General features: G+C 52.9%; 1 protein-coding gene across 5 annotated transcripts in view; it reads left to right on the top strand.

Moving 5' to 3' along the window:
- The window catches only part of APBB2 (amyloid beta precursor protein binding family B member 2), a 378,415-nt gene that overhangs the window by 362,733 nt on the left and 5,081 nt on the right, over positions 1 to 10,601 (top strand). For all 5 annotated transcript variants that reach the window (XM_032852788.1, XM_032852806.1, XM_032852795.1 and 2 more), the window contains 5 exons: positions 588 to 702; positions 2,789 to 2,876; positions 3,753 to 3,836; positions 5,411 to 5,526; positions 7,211 to 7,390. In XM_032852788.1, the coding sequence (XP_032708679.1) occupies positions 588 to 702; positions 2,789 to 2,876; positions 3,753 to 3,836; positions 5,411 to 5,526; positions 7,211 to 7,390 (583 nt within the window). The remainder of the gene's footprint in view (positions 1 to 587; positions 703 to 2,788; positions 2,877 to 3,752; positions 3,837 to 5,410; positions 5,527 to 7,210; positions 7,391 to 10,601) is intronic.

Here is a 10,601-nt window from a genome sequence, read left to right on the forward strand (position 1 = left end):
GAGACAGGAAGGCCTCCGGGTTCTAGCCTGGAGGACACCGACTGTGATTGAAGATGAGAGGGAGAAGGCTGGGGAGCGTGTATTGAAGCAGGTGTGGACAGGCCGAGGCTCAGTGCCCTGACCTGCAGCCGGGCTCGGAGAGCCCCACCGTGTGTGACACAGGGCAGGCTGACCTCCAGCGGAGATCCCTGTGCCTTCCCAAAGCAGCCAGGGACAGAGCCTCTCGTCTGCCCCCACTGCACCAGCACATTCGTCGTTATTCTCTTCTGCAACCATAGTATTTGTTGTCACTGTAGATAGAAGGCTCGTAAGAAATTCAGCTTTCATTCAGGGCCATAAGAGATTGCAGGAGCTCAGGACCCTGACTTTGGGAAACACTGTTGTTCTTTTACTTAGCAATGAATTCTTAAGTCCATGGAATTGCTCTGTTTTAGGTGACCGTTGAAGTTTGAGTTTTGTTTTTACCCATTGCTACCTCCTCTGCTCCCCACTGACCTGCTGGCTGCTCGCTCAGCTAACGCTCGTAACCAGACCGTGCACTCTCAGAGGTTCCTTTTCTAACGTGCTGATAAATGTTGTTTGCACAGAGATTTTGCTTACGTAGCAAGAGACAAAGATACAAGAATTTTGAAATGTCATGTATTTCGATGTGACACACCAGCAAAAGCCATCGCCACGAGTCTCCACGAAATCTGTTCCAAGGTAAGGTGGGTCCGGACCGCGGTGGTGCATCCCTCTATCTTTTCTCACCGCCTGAGCAAGAACGGGGGTGTGGTCAGGGTTTCCCGCTGGTGACGTCCGCTGCTTTAGCCAGAGCCTCAGAGTGAGGACAGGCCGCTGGGCCTCGCTGGACCAGCCCCTTTACCCCTGCTTCCCTCCAGCAGAGCAGTCCTGATAGAAACATCCTCACCCTCTGCCGGGACCTCTGTTGACCCCCATCAACAGGGTCTTGCACCTCTCAGGAGACTGTTCTATTATAGAGCAGCTCTGGCTGTTAGAGGTTCTTGATTACGTGGACCTGAAATCAGCCTCTCTGGAAACCCCACGTGGTTACTTGAGATATGTGATCTAGAGCAACAGAGAGGGATTCCTCCATTCTGTCCCTCTGGCTGGGCAGCCCTTTTCTGTCTGAAGATGTGTGAAGCTGGCGACTGCATCTGTACGTTTGGGGGTGCTAGACAGGTATCTGTCCGGTCTTCCTGCTCCTGTCTTCCTCCTTCCTCCAGAATCCCCACCCCCATCTCTTTTGGGTCCCAAGGTTACCAGGCTCCTACCCCCTCTTCTTCTGCATACTCTAGCTGGTTCCCCCTAAAGGAACACAGTGGTCCAAGGGCGAGCCATTGGAGAAGAGAGCATGGGCCACTCTGTCCCTTGACCTCCAGGGAGTATAGTACGGGGATGACAGATGTTTTTAGCTACCATATCAGCTGCCGGCTTGTGTTCAGATCGCAGTTGGCCAGCTCCCCAGGGCGCTGTCCCCGGTGTCCTGTAGCCAGGCCTTCCCACCCCGCAGATGGAATCTAAACACGGGACTTGGCCATCACCTTTCTGGTTGGAGGCAGCTGTCGAGCCCGGCCTCATTGCCATGCTGCCTCAGCTAGCCGTGCTCAGGCTGCGGCCTGGGGTCTGAGCAGCAGAGGCAAAGCAGGTGCCAGCCACGTGTCCTCAGGGAGGGGCAGGAGTGGGGACGGGGACGCATCCCCTGCTCTGGGCCCAGCCATCACCCTCTGCCCTAGCCCCGCGTCGACCTGTCTGGGCACGGCCTGCAGCTTTGCAGTGCTCCCTCCTTGTCCTTGCCTTCATTTAGTCACGCGGAACACCTTTAATTTCTAAGAACACAGCAGGGACTAAAACAGAAACAAAATCTTTGTCTTTGTGGAGCTTGTGTTCCCATGTCAACCCGCAGAACATGGCCTAGCACAGAGGAAGTGCTCCGTGAAATGTCCTGCTGTTACTGGCAGCAGCCACCTGGCCCGCCCCCAGGCACGCGGGAGAGGGCTGGTGGGGAGCACGGGGGGCGGGGGAGCGACTTCCGTCCCACCCGGAACGCAAAGTGGGGCCTGAGAATGAAGATGTGAGTGACTCCTGGGGTCCCTGAAAGGCGGGGTTCTGTCAGTCCCCAAACCAACAGTGCTGTGTGAACAGGAGCGAGAAGCGACGCTCGTGCCCCTCGCAGCAGACCGCCAATTCAGTAGGCCGCTGATAGATTTAGAAGACCAGTCCCCATAGCAGCACGTATGTCCAAGCGCTGACACTGAATCCTCAGAACGGCCGTAACATCACTGGGGATGCAAAAACTAGGATTCCCGTGTGCAAGAGGAAACGAGGCACAAGAGGTCAGGTGACTTGCCCAAGGTCATACAGCTAGTAAGTAGTGAAGGTGGGATTTGAATCCACAAACACTTTCCCCAAAGCACTGAAAAGAATGCTCAGAGGTCAGCCTTCAGAAACAGTGGGAGAAGTCCGTTACTGGGTCCCATTGGCCACTGTGGGCCAGCAGAGGCTATCTGGGTTGTTTCACTAGAGGCAGGAGCCTGGTGAATGGAGGAGTCATTTCCGAGCACTCAGGAGACGGCCGCTTGGAGGGATAGTCCTTCACCCGTTACCCCCGGGGAGAATGAGCACCTTCTGAGAGCAGCTCAGCGATACAGAGGGGCTGGGAAGTCAGGCCGTGGACCAACGCCTGTTTGACTTGGAGGTCAAGTCAGCTCAGCCCCTTGACTGGCAGGAACAGCTGAAGACACGGGGTCTGTAGCCACGGACCACAGGTGCCCTTTCTCTTCTTCAGATTATGGCCGAACGGAAGAATGCCAAAGCCCTGGCCTGCAGTTCCTTACAGGAAAGAGCCAATGTGAACCTCGACGTGCCCTTGCAAGGTAGGTCAGCGGCAGCCGCTCTCCTCAGGCTGGCACTGTCCGTCCCAGCCAGAGCCGAGGCCCTTGCCTGGCTCCTGAGAAACCAGGTTCCAGCCCACAGACGCTGGCCGAGCAAGCACCAGGGGTCTTCCTGGGCGTGGAGTTAATTTTGCGTTGGTCGGGATGAGGTGCAAAAGGCCAGGATGAATTCTGTTATCGGACAAGATGAAAGAGTATTTTCTTTCGTGGTTTCTAACTCAGATACAGCCAGGGTAAAGCCAGCTAGTTTAAAAATAGGTGGGTCGATGTGAAAAAAAAGTTTTTCTTAAGTATAAAGATGAATTTTTTTTTAAAGATTTTATTTATTTATTTGACAGACAGAAATCACAAGTGGGCAGAGAGGCAGGCAGAGAGACTTATTGTGGTGATTATTTTTGCAGTAGAAACAAAGACTAAGTCACCACTTACACACCTGAAACTGACATAATGCTCCATGTCAGTTACAGCTCAGTAAAATACAAATGTAGCTATTTGGGGAGATTCTGTTTAGTTACTTTTGCTGTCTCCACGCCCTGTGTGATGCAGTCTTCTCCTGGCAGCAAGCGCCTCACAGACAGGCCATCGGAAGCCGTTCCTTAGCATATGTGAGGCAGATAGCGGCAGCTTTCACTGCTTCCGTGCCCAGACATGAGAGTGGAGTGGGATTTTGGTTGGCAGAGGCCTGGTGTCTGCTGGGATAGGGGCTCTCCTCCCAGAGTGGGAGCTGCGCCTTCCTCTGGAAATGCGACGCAGTGGCACAGGTGCTGCTCCGGGCATCGTAGACCGGACGTAGAGCGGTGGCTGTGTTTGTATGTGTCCTGGAACCACTGAAAGATCTCTTGCTTTTGTTCCCTGTAGTAGATTTCCCAACACCAAAGACTGAGCTGGTACAGAAGTTCCACGTGCAGTACTTGGGCATGTTACCCGTAGACAAGCCGGTCGGTACGTGCGGCACTGCATCCTTTCCCTGCGCGAGTGTTTGGGAGCCTGTGGGAGGAGACTCCTGCCCTGTCACCAGCCACAGCACACAAACGGTCCTGATCAAAGGAGCCCCAGGGGACATGCTCGGTCACATGGTCCCCAGAATAGAGGGATGGGAACAAGGCAGACACATCGCTGTCATTCACGTAGTGGCCTGGAGACATGTGATCCAGAGCTCCAGAGGGTACTGCCCTTCTCAGAGGGAGCATCCGTCTCCAGAGCCAGGGAACTTGCTCTAGTCCTTTGTTGACTGCAGGGAGAAAGGGCTGAGGGAGCTTTCCTCTTTCCCCTTTCCAGTCGTGACCCCAAAGCAACACACCCCGCAGTCAGCTCCCATCCCCCGGCAGAACTTAGCCTCCCAGCCACACCGAGCTGACAGCAGGCTGGGAGACAGAGCCTTTCCCTGGGTAGAAAAGGCTGAGGAAAGGTCAGAACCCTTATGCCCTGCTTGGGAAAATAGTGCAGCCGCTTTGGAAAAAAGTCTGGCAGCTCCTCCGAAGGTCAAACATAGAGTCACCTCCGGACCCAGCAGTTTTGCCCCCAGGCGTGTACCCAGACGAAATGGAAACATCTGTCCCCACAAACATTCACAGCCCCATTATTCACCATAGTCAGAAAGTGGAAACAAAACTCCGTCAACCAACGAATGGATTAGTAAAATGTGATACTATCAAAAAAATTAAAAATAAAACTGATGCCGCCAGCCCACGTACTTGTATTTGGTGGTAAAGAGGCATCACAGACTGACATGGGCGGCAGCGTGGACCAGCCCGGAGGATGGGAGCCACGTACTGGGGGACTCGCTGTGTACAATACATCCAGAAGAGACAATCCTCTGGAGAGAGAAATAAAATCAGTCATTGCCTAGAGCCAGGGGGTTGGGAAGAACCAGATGGAGACCCCCAGAGTGTACAGGGCTTCTCTCTGGGGTGACGAAAATGTTCTAAAATTGGTTGTGGTGGTGGTTGCCCCACTCTGTGCCTACACTACAACTTTTGCATGGTTCACTTGAGATGGGTAAATTGTGACTACACCTCAGCCGGGTCACGGTTCCCCCCACCCACTGCCACGGAAACTGGCTGGGCCAGCACGCGGTCCCGGGACCTTCTTGCAATGCCTCGTCTACGTGCCTCGTTTAAGTGGCAAAGTAAAGTGGGGTGACAGTGGGGTCTTCTGGCAGGTGCTGACTTCTGTTCCTTCCCCAGGGCCCCTTGCTTAGGAAAAGTATGTTTGCTTACATACTATCTGCATACTCGGGGCTAGGGACTCTTTGGAAAGTAAGTCATACCGTGGTCCGGTGAGACAGGACATCACCCACTCCATCTCTCCGGGGGTTCTCATGACCATTCTTTTGTTGAAGAAGCTAGCATTTTGTTTTTTCTTTCAAGCAATGAAATGCTCAAACAAAATGTCTTTTGGGGCTACAAAAAAATACATAAATAAAACAGCAACTGATCAGTTTGGCTGGGTGGTTTGGGCCCACACTGGATGGCTTAGGCTTTAGGACCTTGTTCAGCGATCTGTTCCATCCACAGGAATGGATACCCTGAACAATGCCATAGAAAATCTTATGACCTCATCCAACAAGGAGGATTGGCCGTTGGTGAACATGAATGTGGCCGATGCTACCGTGACCGTCATCAGTGAAAAGGTGAGCAGGACCGGACATGCGGTTGGTCTGTGTGCGTTATGGTGAAACTTTGGATACGGTAACCTTCCTTGAAACGTGGACACGCAGCCAAGGCTTCACCTCTCGGGGGTGGGGTTTGGGGGAGGGGGCTGGTTATGGTGAGTTGTGATTAAAGTTGCCTGCATTTAAAACAAAAAAACAAAACCTTTTTTTTTCTGTCCTTCGTACCTGGATCTCTGCATCACTTTGCTTTTCTTTGAACTAAGGAGCTTCTGTTCTGGTGCTCCCAATTCTTTCTTCCTCCTGTGCTCCAGAGAATGAACTTATTTGCTAGAGGGAGCTGTATGAGGCCGGCAGTCACTCCTTACGGGTTTGGTTTTCTGACAACTCTTCCAGGCTTCGGTGTGGTCTGGGCTGTTTGTCTAGAGTTGGGCCACAGGCGCTGCTTCGGTCGTGGAAGTGGGTTCTGTCTGTAGGAGCAGGGGCCGATGGTCATCGAGAGAGGTCGGCATTTGCCTCAGACCAAATTATCCCAGTTGTATAGCTGAGGAAACTGAGGCACAGGAGAGCGAATAAATGCCTATGGCCGCAACAGCGAGAAGCGGCAAGCTCAGGATTCGGTCCAGCGGTCAGTGCAGACTGTCAGCCGCTTTTCAGTTCTGCCTCCATGAGGCACCTGTCACGGAGAGACCCCGAGGCGTCGCCTGCTCTTGATTCTGTCCGCGGGGAGCTCACCTTCGAGCCCAGTCCACCATCTCAGAAGGAGTCAGGAGTCAGGTGCTCACTGACCCTGCCTGCCTCTCCGGCCTGCCAGGCTGAATGGTCTTCAGTCTTTAAACTTGTCAGCCCCTTGGCTCCCTCAGCATCTGCAGGCGCGGCCCCTCTGTGCCCTGCCCCTTCGCCCAGCCGGCAGGTACCAGATCTCAGCCTAAACACCCTTTCTCCCTAGAAAACTTCGTGGCTCCTCAGGCTCCTTTCAGTGGCCTGGGGAAGGATTCCTTAGCACCTGAGTGAATAGTTAGTAAGTCAAGATGTTAATGAACCAAAAGTCAACATTCTGGATGTGTTTACTAATTCAGAAATTGCATATGGTCGCTGCAGAGGGTGTGGTGTTCCCAAGAATGAATTCCGAGCATTTCCTAACCCTGCATCATATGGACACCATATGGACACCAGTTTGTGGGGGAAAAAATGATCTGGCAGCTTTTCTACATGGTTTCAGATGGAAATATGATTCAGTGTACTAGTTAGCACGGCAAGGAGAACCGGATAAAGAGATCCTGTGGCTCCTTTTCTCTTGGTGCTCTGAGGTTTCCAGCAGGTTCTGGCCAGATGGGCTTTGAGCCTCCGGGTGCCCTGTGTGAGCAAAGCCCAAGAAGTTTACGTGACCCCACTCCTACCCACTGTGAATGCGCGGGCTTGGGGTGTGGTAGCCAGACAAGAGAACACACATACCTGGGTGAAGTTCAGAGTGGGCCTTGATGGCAGTGAGACCCCCCAGCTCGCGGGGATGGCCTCTCCAGACCCGTTAAGAAGCTGGCCTTTCTAGGAAAGTACATCCTTTCTAAATCCAGGCGAGCTCGCTGTTCTTAATACCAGCATCTCTGCAGCCGCTCTGGGCTTGAGTCTGTGGCTCAAGCCACGAACCGGTTCCGGGCTCCGCCGGCCTCCCGGAGAGCGGGCTGCTGAGCAGCTTGTCTTGCAGAGTGAAGAGGACGTCCTGGTAGAGTGTCGCGTGCGATTCCTGTCCTTCATGGGCGTCGGAAAGGACGTGCATACGTTTGCCTTCATCATGGACACCGGGAACCAGCGCTTCGAGTGCCACGTGTTCTGGTGCGAGCCAAACGCGGGAAACGTGTCAGAGGCGGTGCAGGCCGCCTGCATGGTGAGTGGTCCCCGCGGGGGGCTGCCGCGCCTCCACACCCCTGCCTCCAGGGCAGAGCTCTTCGACTACAGGAAGGTCTGGCTCCTCTCTCAAGGGACACTCTGCCGGGTCCTGCTGTCAGCCCTGCAGATGCTGTCCATCCTCACGAGCTGTTTGCCGTCTCAGCAGCCGAGGGCACCCACAGCAAGCCGGGCTGCATGGAGCCACATTCTGTAGGGACTCAGGAACCCCTGAGAGCAGGGCTCTTCAAATCTACAGATTGAGGATTCTTTTATTATTTTTTTAAGATTTTATTTATTTATTTATTTGAGAAAGAGAGAGTGAGAGAGAGAGAGAGAATGAGAGCACAAGCCAAGGGCAGAGGGAGAGGGAGAAGCAGACTCCCAGCTGGAGCAGGGAGCCCAATGCGGGGCTCGAGCCCAGGACACAGGGATCATGACCTGAGTGATGGCAGATGATTAACCGACCGAGCCCCCCGGTGCCTCAGATTGAGCATCTTAATTCTCGATCCCTGATTAATTTCAGGGTATGGCCAGGAAATGTGGGGCATGTAGGAGTTGGTGCTGTTGAGAACCAACTTAGTACTTAAAAAATCTGGTGGGTTGAATGATTTTTATTTCAGATCGTTGGTTTCAGCACGTTGGTCTTAAATACTTAATTTGTATCTGTGAACTCAGTCCTTACAATGACTGTTTGTAGGGGATTTGTTAGTTCCATTTTATGTATAAGACCAAGGCTCAGAGGAAAGAACGGGCCTTAGGACACAGAGGTGGTCAGCGATGAGGCCTGCATTCAACCCCAAGTGTTTCAGGTGACACAGTCATACTCTTGGTACCATGTGTAGGATTTCAAACAAACAAAAATACCTCATCCTTCATTCTGCAAATATCCTTTGAGCACCTGTGATGCCAGGCACTGAAGAAGTTCTAGAAAAATTGAGGAAACAGTATGAATGTAGGCATCAAGACCTGGGGTGGGTGGTCATCCCTAGCAGCAGCAGGTTGGGGAGTTGGACCTGAGTACAGGAGGCGAGGTCCCCATCGTGAAGGGCCTGGGGAGTGAGGCCAAGGCGTTTCTCTCCAGCAGACATTGTTAAGTAGGACCGATGAGTTGATACTGGGTTTTAAAAGCATACTCCCCCCAAAAAAGGAAACCAAAGGAGGGGACGGGTTTGAAAGGGCAGGGCTGGTGTGGGGAGCTCAGGCAGGAGGCCATCGTACCGGCCCACGTGAGAGTTTCCGAGGTTCTAAACCAGGAACGTGGCAGCAGAGGGAACAAGAGCAGATGAGTTGGGATGTCATAGAGAATCGCCCAGCCAGGGATGAGCAATACTGAATTTAAAGCACCTGTTCTTCATTTAATTCAACCCACCGTTTAGGGGCTGGACTGTAGGAAGTTTGAGTAGGACTAAGATGGAAGGGGGAGACCCATAAACCAAAATCCAAACTTCTGTTGTCCTATCAAATATGCTATAAGTAAAAGTGTAAGACCACACTGGACTGAGAAGTGGCCAGGAGGAAAAAGAGGCAGAGACCCCGAAAGCTGACCATGGTCTTACACTGGGAAGCAGTAGCTCGAAGCACAACAGTAAGGGGGTTTGTTTTTCGTTTCATGGATGGGGGTGGGCGGATTCGCACATTTTGTTAGACTGAGGGAAATCAGCTAGCCAAGCTGGATTGGAATGGCGGTCATAAGGGCTCAGTTGGTTAAGTGTCACCCTTAAGTGTCAGTTCATGTCATGATCCCAGGGTCCTGCGATCAGGTCCTGTGTCGGGGCGGGGTGGGGGGTATGCGAGGGTGGGGGGGGGGGGGGGGGGGGGGGCCCCCTCTGCGGGGGGGGTGCTCCCTCTCCCAAATAAATAAAATCCTTAAAAAAAAAAAGAAATGGGGGTCATATATACAGTTGGGGCAAAGTCTTATGGTAGATTAAGAGCCTAGGGCTAGGGTTTAGCCTCCTCATTGGGTCATGGTGACTCGAGACTAGCCAGATGCTGAGTCCAAGAGGAACATGTGGCGTTGAGGGAGGTTGCGAGAGTTCTCTGTCGTGTGTGTCGTGAGCACACAGTTGCTCGTGAAGAATGAGAGCAGAGGATGAGGTGGGCTCTAGGTGGCCAAGGCGAGGCACAAGGAAAGGGAGCCCACTGACTTTCCCCTTAAAGGACACCTATGAATGGAGAGGGTGGGAGGGAGGAAGAGGGGGAGGAGCTGGTGCCCTGGGCTCACCAGCCGGAGTCCTCTGACCGCAGACCTCTGTCAAGTGCTGTGGAGCTGGGAGGCTAAGAACTCAGACCCGCCTGCAGTGACGGCAGGGTGTGGGTGGTGGGGGTGGCAAGGGCAGAGCAGGCAGAGGGGTCCAGAGGAACCCCCGGAGCCAGCATGGGAGACGGAGACGGAAGGAAGACAGTAGGAAATGGAAGCATCCAGTCAAGCAAAGATGGCGGGTGGCTGTTTAGGTGTTTCCTGAAACTGAACAAGGATCATAACAGATGGTTTTAGTCATAAAATGAATGGCTTTCAGTCTTAATTGTACATTTTAAATGCTGGTGACAATTAAATAATTAGCTTTATCACTGGTTACAGTTTGTTTTCGGATTCCCAGACTCATTTTCTTTCTGAGAAACCATTTTTACGCATTTGCTTATGATTTTAGTTGTAATAGGGAGACCAGCTGAAGTGGCCCAGCCAGTCCAGTTGAAGGTGCACTGAGAACATCACACCCTTCCCTACACCCTTCCCTACACACCCAGCATTTGTGACTCCGTGGCTTTCTTCCAGAGTCAGATCTGCAGGAATCTCTGTGAACTGTCGCTCATGAGTAACTCACACCCTCTGAAATGCCTTTGGTGCTGACACGCGCTCTGGGCTCTCCTTAATCATTAGGCATCTTTTGCAGCTGTGTGGCATAGGCCCCGCTGAAGATATTTTGGTGAAATCCAGGAGGAGAGCGGGAGCCTTCATGAAATGCATCATGTGCGGTGTCGGCTCACGCTGGACACACCTCCCAGTAGAGATTCCTAGTCCATGATGACCTAGGCCGTCATCCCTGGGACGGCCCCCTGCCCGTGTGCAGATCTGTGCTTGGCAGGTGTGTGTTTGGGTTGTGATGCAGACTAGCAAGCTAGCTCACACGGAGGCGGCGGGAGCAATCCTTTCTTGGATGACTGGGTCAAAAGGGGCCGAGTCCTTCCCGAAGATAGTCTGTCTGCTTCCC

Source organism: Lontra canadensis, unplaced genomic scaffold (genome assembly GCF_010015895.1).
Source record: "Lontra canadensis isolate GAN:19392208 unplaced genomic scaffold, GSC_riverotter_1.0 scaffold1, whole genome shotgun sequence".
Lineage (NCBI taxonomy): Eukaryota > Metazoa > Chordata > Mammalia > Carnivora > Mustelidae > Lontra > Lontra canadensis.